The sequence below is a fragment of the Astyanax mexicanus genome, chromosome 5 (genome assembly GCF_023375975.1).
Source record: "Astyanax mexicanus isolate ESR-SI-001 chromosome 5, AstMex3_surface, whole genome shotgun sequence".
Classification (NCBI taxonomy): Eukaryota; Metazoa; Chordata; class Actinopteri; order Characiformes; family Acestrorhamphidae; genus Astyanax; species Astyanax mexicanus.
The window spans coordinates 11,268,216-11,284,904 of NC_064412.1; the positions used below are offsets into that span (position 1 = coordinate 11,268,216).

Genomic DNA, 16,689 nt, shown 5'->3' on the forward strand with positions numbered 1-16,689 from the left:
TAGGGCGTAATACTTTTCTTCTTTTTTTTAATAATAATTTTATATATTTTTTCCCAATTACCCAACCCACTCATTAGGACTCCCCCTATCACTAGTGATGCCCCAACACCAGGAGGGTGAAGACTAGCACATGCCTCCCGTTTTTGAACTGCTGCTGATGTAGCATTGCTGAGTAGCATCACAGCACAGCGCACTCGGAGGAAAGCGCAGCGACTCAGTTCTGAAACATTAGCTCACAGACGAATTGTACTGTTTATTAAAATTAAATTAAAATCACTGGAAATATTTGATCTTCTTTTTTAACAACAATGAGAGATAAGAATAATTATATTACTAACTATCTAACCTCATTAAAACTGCAGAAATCATTTAAATGTTTGATAACAAGTAATTGCATTTTAGGATTGTTAAACCACACTGACAGTTGTTTTTGTTAAATTAATTTTTAAATCTCTTTCCAGAAAAATCAGCATCTACAACCTAATATCTAAAGGCCTCACAGACCTCATTGGATCTGCTCATGGTGCAAAGTCAAACTAAGTGTCTTAGGTTTTAATAAGAAAGGCTCCTCCAAAAACGTTCTTACCATGTTTTAATTATCTGCAGCTTTTTCACACATTTCAGTTCGTAATAAAAATGAGGGTGTCCTAACTTTTTTCCCTCTAATGAAACACTGTACAAGTGGACAAAAATAATAGCATATTACTTTGCATACATGCCATTTAAACATGTGCAATGTATTTCATTTTTGGGGGAATTCTAATCCAGTCTGACAGCAGGCCACACATTCAGCCACAGGAAACATTTTCCAAAACACAGTTGCTATAGCGAGTGTCTAACGTAAGTAAAAATAAATAAGAATAATGTGGAAGGCCTGTCTGATGAGGTCCAGAGTCTGATCACTGGGGTAGTATGAGTCATTCTCAGGGTGTTCCCTCGTTCTGTGGTGATTTCGCTGACTGTTTCAACACAGTCTTTCCAACCACTGATGAAAATATATGAAGCTGGAAAACACATCCGTAATAGAGCCTCCAACTTCCTCTCTTAGTGAACTTTGACTGATTGATGTTGTTGGAATCTTCCTCTTGTCGCAGTCATACTAAACAGAAAGACATGCTAAAAAAAAACAATTTTGAGGAGTAAAAAAAAAACAAAAACCCAAAAAACTCTTGGAAAAAGTTTTGGAAAAAGTTACAACTCCCAAAAAACACAATCAGAAGAGCAGCAGAGCCAGAACTTTTTATTTGTATTTGATGTCAATAGGTTGCCAAGTCAGACAGCATGAACACGCCTAACTTAACTGTTACACTGCTCAACCCTGGGAGTTACCATATGTTCCTCATTATGTGGTTTATGTCACCATAGAAATGTCCTCCCAATGTATGAATGGCCACAATAAATACAAATGAAATTAAACGGAGTTGCTCGGTATTCCCCTCTTATCACAACAAACACTGCATGACAGCATTGTCCCCATCCGTAGCTTTCTCTACACGCACCATTCACTTTTGCCTGTGTGCTCATTATTAGAGCTCATTCATGATGTCATATATAAAGAATGCCAAAAGCAGTCCATTTTTAGCTCTTACTTAGACATCAATCACCTCTTCACATCCTTCACAGTCTTTTAAAGTCAACACTTTGTTAACGGCTATCTCATTCCTGGGTATTTGTGGCAGCAAGTCAGGCAAAACCAATTCAAACAGTCAAACAGTTTTTTTTCCCACATCCTTATAAAAACAGCTCTTTACTTCAGTTCAGTTCTGTCCAGAGCAGCAACTCTTTCGCAGATATCAAAGCCAGTCTGCCATGTGTGTCCTTATCTTTAGAGAGAAAACCAACCCCACCCAGTTTAACATTCTCTGAGATAGTGATAGAGGGCCCAGTCCCACACTTCACTACTCCCTTAGAATGTGAGTCTGTTAGAGCCTAGGCAGCGTGGCAGGTGAAACAGCAAGCCTAAGCTCCAAATTCAGTGAAGAAAAAACAAGATAGAACAAGTTAGAATGAGGAACTCATCTTCTTTATAAATATATATTAATTGTACATTTGTACATGTATATATACAGTGAGTCCAAGAAGTATTTGATCCCTTGCTGATTTTCTTCGTTGGCCCACTAATAAAGACATGATCATTCTATACTTTTAATGGTAGATGTATTCTTACATGGAGAGACAGAATATTAAAAAGAAAATCCAGAAAATAAATCTAAGGAATATATATTAATTGATTTGTATTTCATGGAGTGAAATAAGTATTTGATCCCTTAGTATTCATTAGCAGTTCTGGCTTTTACAGACCAGTTAGACACTCCCAATCAACTTGTTACCTGACCTGAAGCCACCTGTTCTCACTAATCACTTGTGTGAAAAACACCTGTCCACAGAATCAGACAGATCACACAGATTTCAAGTTTCCAACATGGGTAAAACCAAAGAGCTGTCACAGGACCTCAGAGTCAGAATTGTTGACCTTCACAAAGCTGGAATGGGCTACAAAAAGATTAGTAAGGTGTTGGATGTGAAAGTAACAACTATTGGTGCAATTATCAGAAAGTTTAAAGAGTATAACATGACAATCAACAGACCTCGGCCCGGTGCTCCAAAGAAGATTTCGCCTCGTGGGGTGGCAATGATGCTGAGAACGGTCAGAAATCGTCCTGCAACCACTCGGCAGGAGTTAGCAAATGACCTGAAGGCAGCTGGGACCACAGTTTGCAAGGAAACAATTGGCAACACTTTGCGCAACAATGGATTCACATCCTGCAGTGCCCGAAAGGTACCCCTGCTGAAGAGAGCACATGGAGGCGCGCCTCAAGTATGCCAATGATCATTTGAAAGATGAACCAAGTTATTGGGAGAAGGTTTTGTGGTCAGACGAGACCAAAATTGAACTTTTTGGCCTCAACTCCACCCGCCATGTGTGGAGGAAGAAAAATGCTGCCTATGACCCCAAGAACACTGTGCCCACCGTCAAGCATGGAGGTGGAAGCATAATGTTTTGGGGGTGTTTCTCTGCCAAGGGTACAGGGCTACTTCACCGCATCACTGGGAAGATGGATGGAGCCATGTACCGCACAATCCTGAGGGACAACCTCCTCCCCTCTGCCAGGGATCTGAAAATGGGCCGTGGTTGGGTCTTCCAACATGATAACGACCCTAAATACAGCAAAGGCAACAAAGGATTGGCTCAAGAAAAAACACATAAAGGTCATGGAGTGGCCCAGCCAGTTGCCATACCTCAATCGGATCGAAAATCACTGGAGGGAGCTGAGGGTCCAAGTTGCCAAGCGACAGCCCACCAACCTTCATGATTTAGAGAGGATCTGTAAAGAAGAGTGGGCCAAAATTCCCCCTGGTGTGTGTGCTAAACTTGTGGTTAACTACAACAAACGTCTCACCGCTGTGCTTGCAAACAAAGGCTTTGGCACTAAGTATTGAGTGTGTCATTTATAGAGTGACCTTTTCACTCTTTGGTGACCCCTGGTGGTGTGAAACTGTAAGAAATTACAGCTTTGTCAAGTCAAAAGAAGTAGTTTTATTGTCAATACTGCATATGCACAGGACATACAGAGAATTGAAATTGCATTACTCTCTTACCCAAAGTTACAGAAAAAAAACCCCATAAAGAAATAGCACAACTAAACAAAAGTATAAATAATATAAGAATAAAATAGACACTGAACAAGGTCACAGAAATAGACATAAGTGTGACAAGAGATACAAGACAATAGTGCAATATAAGATTGAGAGTGTACCAGTTAGGTATGATGGGGGGGGGGGGGATTAAAGAGGGAATGACAGTACCGCTATAAACAGAACCTGTGTAAACAGTAGTGCAAATATAGAGGTTTAAAAGCTTAAGAAATGTAAAATTGAACAAGTGCATACAGTTTTTTAAAGGTCCCAGTTGTAGGAGGAATTAAAGTGGGTATGACAGTGCAGGGATAAGCAGAAGTGCAGGTATGGGATGTGTGAATGCATATCAGTTCCAGTACTGTATTAATTGGAGAGAGGGAGGATGAGGTGTCAGGATGCTGATTACATGTTTTTTGTACTCTTTGAACTCTGCTGACGGAGGTGTGGATTGTTTGTTTTTCATAAAACTGAACACATTACTTCCTCTCATTTTATGATGTCATCTTGTTTAAATGCTATTGCCTAATGCTATATCCAATATTACTCACCTGCAATTAGCCTGCATGTTAAATACACATTTTAAAGTCATGTTGACCTAAAGTGATTAAATGCTTCTAAATGTAGAAGACATATATACACATTGATGTCTAGAGTCTATATTAATGTGTTTCTTTTGATGAAAAATAAAATACATAATAATAGATAAATTAGAATATACAAGAATATACAATAAAAGAGTTAATAGGATAGACATAAAATAGGCTTAGCATGTTGTCAAACTCCAGAATGGTAACTTCTCAGGAGAGAAAACAACAAAACTACATTTAACCGTTAAATGAAGTCAGTCATTAAAACTAAATGTAAACTAATATGGATGTCCTGAAGTAATAGATGAGGAATTGGCTGTGTTAAGCCTGATCTAACTCAGATTTTTTGTTTTAATGCTGTGCACACCCTCCAGCATTCTCAAGGTGCCAATAAAAAACATTATTTTCATTTATTTGTGTATCCTCTGATATTTTGGCTCATATTGCCAAAACTAACCCAGGTTCACACCTTTACTCAAAAATTATTAATGTATAAAAAATAAACAGAATAAAAGGCTAATACACACACACACGCACCCACACACACAGAGACACACACAGACAAATTATCATAAAGCATTTACCACACAGTAAGAATTTCACAAAAACCATATATATAAATATATATATATATATTTTGATTTTTTTAGTGGACTGCCAATAAAAATAATAATAATAATAATACAATTCTCATGAGTATTATCATGCTTGTTTCACCAAAGATACATAGTGCAGAGATTGGAGTGCTCTGCTATGTTGGAGTGTTATTTCTCATATCAAATATGTGGGGCACCACAATAATCATTTTGGCTATTTTACGGTAAAAATGGTACATACTGTTGCTTTAAAAACATTTAAAAACGTCACAAATCAAAACATTATTTGAAAATGACCAAACAAAACCAATCAGTTTAGAATGTCTAGTTATATAAATTCTAGTTATATTAATTTCACTTAAATATTTATTAGCAGCACCTTTTACTAATTGTGTGGATCTATGATTTATTTAGACACAGAATATGGATCGGATTGGACTGGGACAAAAAAAAAAATGGTTTGGGACAATCCACAGTGTCTTATGTGCATTCATCCGGGAATTTCCACAGTCTGCCTTTTCAATATAAGTTTCTTTGTTCAGCACTTTTTCAATAACATACTTAGTGACAAAGCAGCTTTACAGCATTCCATGCACAGACCTGGGGGGGGGGGGGGGGGGGGGGTCTAAGCCAAAAGTGCTGAAGAAAAACTCCTAAACAGCATTAGGAATGAAAGTGATGAAAAAAAAACAAGAAGAAAAGCGGAACATCCTCTTCTGGTCAAAACAGGGATAAACATTAAACGTGTGTATCTTCTTCAAGCCTGTTGGAAAAGCATCCCAGCAGACTCTCCATGAAGCTGTTTGGGAGAATGCCAACAGTGTACTGAGCCACATCAAGGCAAAACCGGGATCCTTTAAAGAATATAAAAATCCAACACAAATCATGTTCACCACTTTATCTTACTGCTTAGTTACACAGTTTTGATGTCTTCACTTCTCTTTAGTGGTGGTTGGTACAGTGGAGTGGATAACCCCACTGCACTCTATGGAGGGAACTGAACACAGTGTTATACAAGGGAGCCAGCCGTCACAGGGTACCACACACACACACATTTACTCAGTTGCTAACACCTAGGGACAATTTAGCACAGCTAATTCACCTCGTCTGTGTGTTTTTTGTGTATAGATAACGTTCCCTTGATCAAGTTAGCAAGATTTAGTGTATGGCTTGGTTGGGCAGTATAACAGTATTATTGCATACTACCTTATTCTAAAATAATGATGGTATCTCTGAATGAGGGCAGTATTTTCAAGTTACTAAAAATACAAAAAAAATATTAAATAAAAATCTATACTGCACTAAAGTATTGCAAAACTATCACAATACTGTGATTATATAGATATTTTAATACACCCCTAGTTTTGAGAAAGTGGGCCTTATTCTACATCATGAGCAAGGCATGTGTCGCAATGCTCTTTGCTATCTTACACCCCATCAACAATCTATTTTCACACCTTGCGCCTAAACCAACAAAAAAGCGTCAAGAATAGACTTTAGGAATAAATCTACACTGATGGGCGTGGTGGTCTGGAAGTGTGGCGTGTTCAGGTACATTTCTGGCGTGTTGCTATATATTTTGGCGGCTGAAAACACATGAGCTCCACTGACTGACACGAACCTAGACAACTGTCAATCATCAGAGTCCATTCCTATAGGTGCACCAGTTAAAAGTCAGGGTTTTAACTTAAACAATAAACAGAATATAAAATAAAATAACAATAATTGCTGTTTCCTTAAATGAGCTGTTGATGTACCTTCACAGTACAAACGCTCAGATCAATGTTCTCTGCTGAGATGTACAAAGCGCTGTGCTGTTAAGATATGAATGCACCAAAGTCAGAGCTCACCTGGATCTTAAAGGAAATGACAACTGGCAGACTGATTGGTTATTTTTTTTTACGTTACGCCCAAACCACACCCATGATTGATTAAGAGAATAAGTTCATGCCTTTTGCTCATTTTGAGCAGCGCAAGGTGTATTTTTTTTGCGTCCACATGATACTAAACACACACAAACACACCCTAAATCTAACTGCGCAGTGTGTAATGCACCAATGTGCTATAGATCGTTCAAATAGAGGCCATTATGACAGTATGGAAAAATGTATGAAAAAATTTGAACCCTAGATTGCAGTATATAAAACTTAGGGACCAAGTAAACAAGACACGTGAAGAGATGTGTCTTGTGACTGTGTGACACTACATAACTCAGCACAGTTGGATATGGATGTGCAGCTTAATGGATTATCTTCAATCAAGCCCAGTATGGTCTTTTTTATCCAAAGCCATATGTTTCATGTGTTAAATAGTCGGCACTGTAGGCTCGGGGCTGGATGTCTCGCTGTGCAATTACAGTAAAAGCTTGGCTTGACGTTGTCACTGTCATGGTTACTGTTCGCGACCATTCTGCCCTCGACTGAATGAATTTAATTAGTCACACGTTATTTAAATCTTCTGGCTTTGTAGTTTTTCAGAGCGGAAAGGGAGCAGGCTGTGTGTGTGTGTGTGTGTGTGTGTGTGCACAGAACCCTGAAGCAAATGATTTTTTAATTAAGATATTGTAAAATTAAGATAATGTAAAATTGAGATGCAATTAGAGGACTGAAAATACACACACACTTTAGATCAAATAATCTTTTTTTTAAATAGTGTACAAGGGAGTCTGCGGACCCTGAACTGGATATTTACAAAGTTGAGTTGAGTTCAGTAAAGTGCAGAGCTGCAGGAGGAGGACAGGGATTGTGTGCTGGAAATTCCTCAGCTTTGTGTCCGCTGTTGGCAGTGGAGACGTGTGCGCTGTGGACCCGTCTCTAGCGTGAGTGAGTCATCTGTAGAGCATTCACAACATCTCATCTGGATCTGAGGAGGATCAGTTAACCTCAAACCACACCAGCATCCAGATACTGTAGATAATCTAAATATGCTTTAAACACATTTACAATGTTTATTCTATAAGTTATATATTCTATAACTAATATAAACTGACTGTAGTAAATGAATGACAGACATTTGTAAAGTGAAGATATGAGATAATCAAATCAGCTCTAATTGCTAGTCATAATGACTCATTTTAACATAAAAACTCAATTTAAAATATTATACTGATTATAATTTATCATCTTAATTAACCAGCAGGGTTTAAGTGGCAATTTGCATGATAATAATGCATATTTAAAATATCTCACTAATCTGTCTGACAACACGGAGACACCATATTGTCGCTGTCCAATGAAAAACATGCATCTTCAAAACATCATGTTTCAATGGAAGTCAATGTAAAAAGACTTTATTTCAGGTCATTTTGAAGAATTTCTATTGGTCCATTCATTGAGAAATTTTGGCACAGTGCAAGGGGCAGTTTGTGTGTTTAAAATATGTAGTAAACTAAATTTGGACAAAAAATAGACTTATTTTCCATTGGACAGTGATGATACCCATAGGTCAAAAAGAAGTAAGGAGCTTTCTGAAGTATTTCTAAATATGTTATAATATTCATTCTGTGCTTAAAAATGATTAAACAACCCACATGAGACACAGTACCAGTCAAAAGTTTACAGGATACATCTTTTCACTTAATGTTTTTATTTATTCCTTTTTTTCCTACATTGTAAATGAATACCGAAGTTATCCAGGCAATGAAGGGACACATAAGGAATCATGTAGTGAATTAAACGTGTTAAACAAACCAAAATACTCAGGTGCTCTGGGGAGCTGTTAACTTGGTTTCTGAGGCTGATAACTCTTAACAAATGTATTTTGTGCAAAAGAGGTAACTCTTGCTCTTAATTTCCTGGAGTGATCCTGATGAGAGCCAGTTTCATCATAACATGTTTAATGGTTTTTGTGACTACATTCGAGGATACTTTCAAAGTTCTTTAAATGTTTTAGATTGACTGACCTTCATTTTATCTTAAAGTCATTTGTTTTTTTACTTAGTTGAATAGTTCTTGCCATGTTCTGGATTAGAACAATACTCAAGTAGGGCTATTCACTGTATACCTGTAACTCTTACAACTTTACAACTGATGCTCTCAAACACATTAAGAGGACAAGAAAATTCGAGTAATTAAGTCTTGACTCTTGAGTTCAGCACAGCTGTTAACTGAAAGCCATTCTATTTTGCTTAGATGTGCAAAGCTGTCATCTAAGCAAGAGGTGGTACTTTGAATAATCTAAAATATATTTTTTTAGCACTTTTTTATGTACTAAATAATTACATATGTTTTTGCTCATAGTTTGGATTACTATTGACTGGTACTGTTTGTCAACCATAAACCAATCAGCAATAACACTAAAATGTTCATAGGAATGTTCATTTTGAACTTTTGAACTCGATGATGTTTCAAATATTGTATGTAAAGAATAATATTCAATAGATTTGCCATAAATGTGAATCAGAACCCAGAACTTTTAAAACTGACTAAAAAAAGAAATAACCTGACCCTTTATAACATAACATAACTTAATCATAAGTTAAACATCATGTGTAGTGTCGTATTTGCTCTTAATAATATTTCAGATCTTAATACTTAGAATCTAATGGAGCAAACGTTTAAAACTCTCACATTTAAATACAATTAAATATCTATTTTCATCATTTATTTGGTGTTTTGCAGGGTTTCATAGGTTAAAGTAAAGTTTTGATTCATTTTTATGACTGGCTGTAGGTGAATTGCCTCAGAATGAAACTTTGGATATTCATTAATGTCATGTTATTTATTCCTCCCCATTTCCAGTAAAGGGAATGAAGTGTTTGGTTTGATAATATTCAGCACTCAGTTTCCTAAAAGCATGGTACTACCAGGTAGAGAGTGTTCAGGGTAACACTTCCTCAACTTGTTTATGAGTCATGTTCATGAACTTCCAGAAACTCAGACCAGATACTTTCATTTACATGGACTATTCAGGACTTGTAATAACTCCTAAAAACATGAAAAATTAAGTAATTCTTAAAATGCTTAAAATTCTTAAAATTTTCTTATTCTTAAAACACACACACAAAATAAAATATCAATAGGCTGCATCTCTTTTCCCATAAACCTTTATTTTACAGTGCATGAATAGAACACCAGGACAGGGTTATCTTAGCATCTGATCCACTTTAAATCTTTTCTTTTAAATACTTAAATACAAAAATAATGGAGCGAATTTACAGATCTCTATTCGTTCTTCTGAGAGAGCACTCAACAACATATTTATAAAGGTGCTGTACAATATTTAAACATTTACATCTTGGACCACATGATATAGACCATATAAGACCTTCAGGATTCCACCACCTGTGATGAAACGATGCGAGATCACATCATTTCATTCTGCAACATTTCTAAAAGCGGTGGCTTGAACGTTGCTGAATCTACTCGGTGAGGAACATGGTGTGATCTCACTTTATTTTTAAACTGTGTCCATTTCTAAAACACATTTAACTAAAATTCAGTTGGATGTCCCTGACATTAAGTGGTGCCAAACCTGATCTGTTGGGATATCGCTGAACTCGATATCATTTATAACTGGTGAATAACGGAAGCGGGCGAGTTCTAGTGATTGATTATTGGCTGCAGAACAGAGCAAAACGCCGTGGCACTGAATGACTTGAATATGTCTACGCTATCACACATGACCATCGACTACTGTACACATCATCAGTTCATACCCTGAGGTGAATTACGTGACACACACACACAGAGAACAACACACACTAGATGGCCGCCAATCCTTTGGTATTGATAGAGTGTGTCAGCTACCCAACCATAGTTCATCTATCAAACAGTACAACTACCACTGAACCTCTGTACCGCTGAAATCAGCCCTTAATGATGCTACACACAACATTTTCTCATGAGCAACAATGAATCATTCATGGAATATTATTAATAATGAATAAGGAAAAACATATTTTTCAATTTCCACTCACTATGGGCTGGCATATATACTAATTCATTTTGACTCTGTCAAGAATAAAAAGTCTGCATCCCCATTTTTGGCATTTTTTTTGTTTCCTTTTTTTTGACAATTTGAACCCAGCAGTTGCTTTTCATCATGCTTTAAGATAAATGCACCAATAGAAATGCTCTTTTAACACTTTTTATGAAGGGTACATATATAAGAGCTTCAGTATGCCAGTACTCATAATTTGACATTAAAAAATAAGGCTGTACTGACTAGGGGTGGGCAATATCATATCGTATACAATATATCGTGACACAGAAATATCGTGATATTAAAAATCCATATCGTGATAATAGGGCTGTTCGGTCTTAAAAGTAGTCTATTATTTACTGTGAAGCTTTAGGTGTATTTATTGTATAATTGTTTTAGTTTGCAGTTTATATGCATGCACTAAATATTCTGCAGTATTATTTGCTGCATTATATTTTTTTATGCTATATTATTTATTTTGCCACATTATGATTATACTCTTATACTATATTCCTGAAATTAATTAATTATTTTTCTGTTTTTTCTATATCGCAAAGTATATCGTTATCGCAAAAATACCCTGAAATATCGTGATATTATTTTAGAGCCATATCGCCCACCCCTAGTACTGACATAACATGCATACATGTTGAATAGAATATTAATTTTGATATGTGTATATATTTCAGATTTAGTAAGAAGCATGAAGCTCTATTTGTAACTTTTGTGTTTGTTACAAATAATGTTCATTTGTTGTAATGTTTTTTTAGCCACTCTGATAATTTAAACAGTTCATTAATGTATTAATTATTTTTTACCTTTATTTTGTCACCTTATGTCCAATACAATCTGCTTAATGAAGTTAATTAGATAAAACATGTTCTAATACTTTAGACTGATGACTTTAATATCATTCACAGAACTATATGCCATCCATATTTAATAGATAGACATGTCTCATAATCTCTATATCCTATAGGCATCATGCTTCATAATTATTAGTGCTCATAATGTTATAAATGAAACAATATCATATGACTCATCTCTTTGGTTTAGGGCTTCAAATTCCTTCATGAGGCTGAAACATATACTTTTTAAAAGGCAAGCAATGTCCTGGTGAGATTAAGAGGGGGCTGGGGGTGGGAATGTATGTATAGTATTTTAGATATATTTAAATTTAAATTTAACATATGTATATAATATGAACTTTATACACATTTTGGATATTCTACACGCATACATGTTTTCTATGCACAGTCTCATTTATTTCATGTCTTATTCTATTATGCTCATAAATATTAAAGTATTGCTTTCTAAATGTATTTTTCAGTGCGTATGAATGCATTATGAAGCCCCTCTGTATGTACCCTTCAAAGGTAACTACCAAAATATTACCAAAATCTTTAAGAGCTGAAAGATAAGCTGTAAAACAACCATTTTGGAGATATAAACTTTTTACCTGACAGTTATGATTTATAATTTACACTGATCACCGAGACATCTGAATGAGTATGAAACAGAGTCATCCAAAAATAATGATATTCTCCCATCAGTCGAAGTGTCGGAATGCTTACATCCCCTTCATTTGCATTCAGTTTGGAGATGGACATCTGGGGAAAGTGCAAGAAAATGATGTGCCCAAGATCACGTGACATTTACAGACACTCCTGCACGTACCGTTAGATCTCGTGATGAGTCAAAAGTAGCTGCTACAAGGTAAATCTACCACGGTGCTTACTAGGTACTTTGGAACTCTACACGTCGTTTTCAATGGTTCGATATGGCTACATGTCTCTATGCTCATATACATATTTCAGTAACTTACACAGGTTCCATACAAATGGCAAAGAAGATATTAAAGCACAAGTTTCTGGTCGTTTGCAATAATATGGTTTGAAGATCAAGGATACGGGCGTGTTAAAGTCAGAGAACAGTCTAGAAAAGTCCTTGGTAAAGCTAGTTGCTGGAGAAAACAGTTAGCCTTGAGCCTCCTTGTGTCGGATATTAGAGTCTGGTTGAAAGACATCCTTTACTGGCATGTTAAAAAAAGGCATGCGACAAAGCAACTGGAGGGATGAGGGTCATGTTTTTTTGTTTTTTTTTTGCATGCAATAATTGAACACTCTTCAGGGTCCAGGGAACATGATTACAGGGTATTTAGAAAAACTCAAACTGATGTTTGTTCTTTATTTTGGCGACTGGTAGGGAGTGTGGATCCCTTTCATTGCATATGGATGAAGTGCATTGTGATGGAGAGCAAAAAAAATGTTGGCAATTGGCACAAAATGCAGAGACAAAATTTGAGGCAAGGCAGGCAAAACTGGGTGCCTTTTGCTTGAGGTCCAAAAATAGCAGCAAGTCCATTTTTTTTTAAGTTTTCACCCATCAAGTGGTTTAATTTAGAGGGCACAGTGAAAGCCATCGTATACCATGCCACGTAAGACGTTACCCAGATAGCAAAAATCACTTCATTTAATTTTCAGACTGATGTATCAACACCCCGGTTGCTGAGTATAATTGAATTATTGGCCCAAGCTGCACGTGCCAACACCCTGGTTGCCGAGTAGAAACCATATTCGCCTCAATTCCACATGGCTGATGACGAGTTTCAGGCCAATTCTTCATCTACTATTCTACTATCTGGGTAGCATGTGTAGGTCAAGCTTGTAAACGACAGTTTAAGTGTGAAATTAGCAAATCATACTTATTTTCTGGTGAAAGAAAAGCAAAGAGAGGAGCAGCTCCAAATCAATCCACAATGCCCAAATGAATGTGCGTGCCTTAGCTACCCGTAAAAGTCGCGCATCACCTCCTCGCGGGTGAGAATGCGTGCAGAGCTCGGGACCTTCCAGAGGCCAATGCCAGTCTGCCCTTGTATGCTGAGCATGGAGCTGCTGAGTGCTGAGCTGAGTGTTGGGCTCTCTGGTGAGTCTTCCTCTTCCTCTTCCTCGCTTTCATTGCGGTCCTCTCTTTGCTGTGTTTCCGTATTGTAAATCTGCATATCCCTTTTTTCCACCTCACTTTTCCTCTTTGAACCACTTTGCACTTCTTTACTCCTCCTCCTCCTCCTCTCAATTCTCTTCTCGTCTTCATGTTCTTCTTTATGTTTGTGATGACCTTTGCTCTCCTTTTCTCTGGATTTGATGGATTCTCTGTCTTTCTTCTCCTCCTGTAATTGCTTCTTTCTTCTCAAGGTACTTTTTAGCTCCGCCTCCTCGTCTGCCTCCATCTTTTTCGCCAAATTCTCTTCTTCTTGTACTTTTCGTTCTGCTCTCTCTCTGTCCACGCCCTCTTTCTTGCTGCTTCTCCGTCTCTCTCTCGTATGGTCCTTCTCCACCTTCTCACTGCTGTCTTTCTTGTCTTCCTTTCGAGACGTTCTTTTTGACCGATTGCCTCCAGTATCCTTCACTGATGGATACTGGATGGATGCTTCTTGATCTTCCTGATTTGACTTATCTTGTGCTGCGTGACTCTGCTGATGTTTGCTGGACTTCCTGTGAATGCTGGGCTCTTGTGCAGGTTCTGATAGGCTCTCTTTAGATCTGTGAGAGTTGCGAGAGTTGCGAGAGCAGTCTTTGGTTTTAGATGGATCGTTACGCTTTTTCTCATTAGTTTTTCTTGCACTTGTAGCATCATGGTTAATGCTGTTCTCTCTAGACTGACTTCTCTTGACAGGTCTTGGCTCAGAGGCTGTGGGAAACTCAGGGTCTCGATGCTTGGAGACCCTCTCTTTGTTGAGTTCTTTGTGGCGTGATGACAAGCTGGTCTTGGAATGTGGAGAAAGCTCTGGAGAAAGCTCTGGAGAGAGGGCGGAGGAGCTTACCTTCGCCGAGCAAGAGGAGAGTGAGGACGGTTGGCAGGGTGAACAGAATGAAAAGGCAGAAGCATCAGATGACAACGGCTCTGGGAGGAAAACATCACCAGAAGCGCTTAGAGGTGAAGAGACTTTTGGATCTGCTGCTGAAGTGCCTGGAGTGAGAAAACAAACAAACAATACACACTTTTATCAGTATAATATGTCAAAATCTGTGTACAAGGATTTTACAGTATATTACGAAATTTGAAAGAAAAAAAAAACATTTTTGATGTTTAAGGGGAATGTGCAATGACATCAAAGCAGTATTCCACCAAATACCCTTTTTTTGTATTTTTTTCCTCTATTTTCATCACAGACCATCCTTAAGACAGTAGTGACACTGACGTGGTATAGTTGCTGGGCTGGTTGTGCTAGTACAGTTATATCAGGCACAGCAATGTAGCTGTTGGACCCTACAAAATCGTTTTTTTTTTTTTTGGCAAATTATGTTTTTTATCTTAGTCACATTTTGGATTTTAAGGTTTTCAGGTGTTAAAAAATCTAATTAATGGCTCTGTGATTATTTAATCTGAGCAAATAAATGATGGCACATACTTAAAAGCTCCATGTAATGAACATCCGTCAGTAACAGATGCTGAAAATACTGTATATCTCTTACAATCTCTTATTAAAGAAGTATTATAGAAGTATTATAGTATTACAGAAGATGCTCACACACGATAGAGGTTATTTTTTTTAACCACACTCTAATACATTTTTACATTAACAGCTGAAACATCTATATAATAATAACGTATACAAGCCCTGCTTAAAACACTTAAAAAGGAGATGGAAATATTAACAGCATTCAGGTATTTGACTATATTTTGATCAAAAGTTTACTTAGTCAAAAATAAAATAAAACAGACCAAATAAAGTAAAAAAAAACATAATGTTATTTATTATGTTAGTCAGTGCAGTCATTTATATTTGTAAACATCTTTTTGTTTATATTATCTGCATTAGGGCTTTTATTTTGAAGAACAGAATAGTAGATTAGCCTATCAGCTAACTCACAATGCACAGAATGCAGCTAGCGGCTAAATGCTAACTAGCAGCTGAACTCACCAGTAATGATTGGAGGATGTTAGCTTGGGGGCTAACTGTTTTGCGAGATTAATTAATTGCTGATTTTTTTTATTATATTATAATGATGTTACTGTGCAGGTATATGGTATGTTTTGCTGTGACATCATAAAAAAAAAACTTCTAAAACCTTAGTTCTGAATTAATAATAAATTAGTGTCATGTGATGCCTCTGCACCTTCCAGGAATTGAAGGGTCTACGTTTCCAGACGTGAATTTTGTAATCACTAGAATATGTGAGAATTAAATGGACAATCAGTGACTAATTACAGTATTAAGGATCAAAAAATAAAATAAAGGCCTGGATCTAAAGAGCTCTGAGGAGAGTTTTTGGTCAGTAAGGGTTTTTGGTCTATTTTACAAATTTAAGGGTCTCTGTCTTCACTGTCCATTCAGCAAATCTGAGAGGAAAATAGAAAAAGGCAAAAAAATACTGATATTTGGGTGGGAAACCACTTTGCAACCTTTTTGTAAGTTGGGATGTGAGTGAAGCCAAGGGAGGACAAAAGGAACAGAATTACCAAAGTGAGAAAAGACGGCCCAGAGGAAAAGAAACTGTTAGTGATGGTGCTCCTGTGGGTAGTAGCACACAGCAGAGGAACTTACACTACCTAGTATGAGAGAACAAGATAGAAAAGAAAGAAAGAAAGAAAGAAAGAAAGAAAGAAAGAAAGAAAGAAAGAAAGAAAGAAAGAAAGAAAGAAAGAAAACAGTTAGCAATCAGAAGATAACAACTCATACACGATTTACTTTGTACTGGCATGTCTGTTTGTGTCACAGACAAAGAGTAAAAAGAGAAAGAGAAATAGTAACAAACAGAGATATAAATCAAGACAGAGACAGACAGACTCACTGTTGTCAGATACGAGTCCCTGTCCAGGTCTCAGAAGAAGCAGTACTTTGTTGCCTCCAGCCTGAATCAGTTCAATGGCTCTAGTGTGACTGATCCCCTGTGTGGGCTCTCCATTGATCTCCACTATCTGATCTCCAACCTGCAAGTAGA

At 37.0% G+C, this 16,689-nt stretch overlaps 1 protein-coding gene across 2 annotated transcripts in view; it reads right to left on the minus strand.

The window, feature by feature from the left end:
- Nucleotides 1-9,848: 9,848 nt before the first annotated feature.
- Nucleotides 9,849-16,689, minus strand: part of LOC103030582 (membrane-associated guanylate kinase, WW and PDZ domain-containing protein 3) — a 217,321-nt gene continuing 210,480 nt past the window's right edge. The window contains exons 20-22 of one of the 2 annotated variants that reach the window (XM_049479185.1): nucleotides 16,540-16,678; nucleotides 16,208-16,297; nucleotides 14,626-14,713 (exon numbers count right to left, since the gene is read on the minus strand). In XM_049479185.1, the coding sequence (XP_049335142.1) occupies nucleotides 16,245-16,297; nucleotides 16,540-16,678 (192 nt within the window). In that variant the 3' untranslated portion in view covers nucleotides 14,626-14,713; nucleotides 16,208-16,244. Of the gene's footprint in view, nucleotides 14,714-16,207; nucleotides 16,298-16,539; nucleotides 16,679-16,689 lie in introns of both variants that reach the window. The other variant, XM_049479184.1, reaches the window with a different exon arrangement.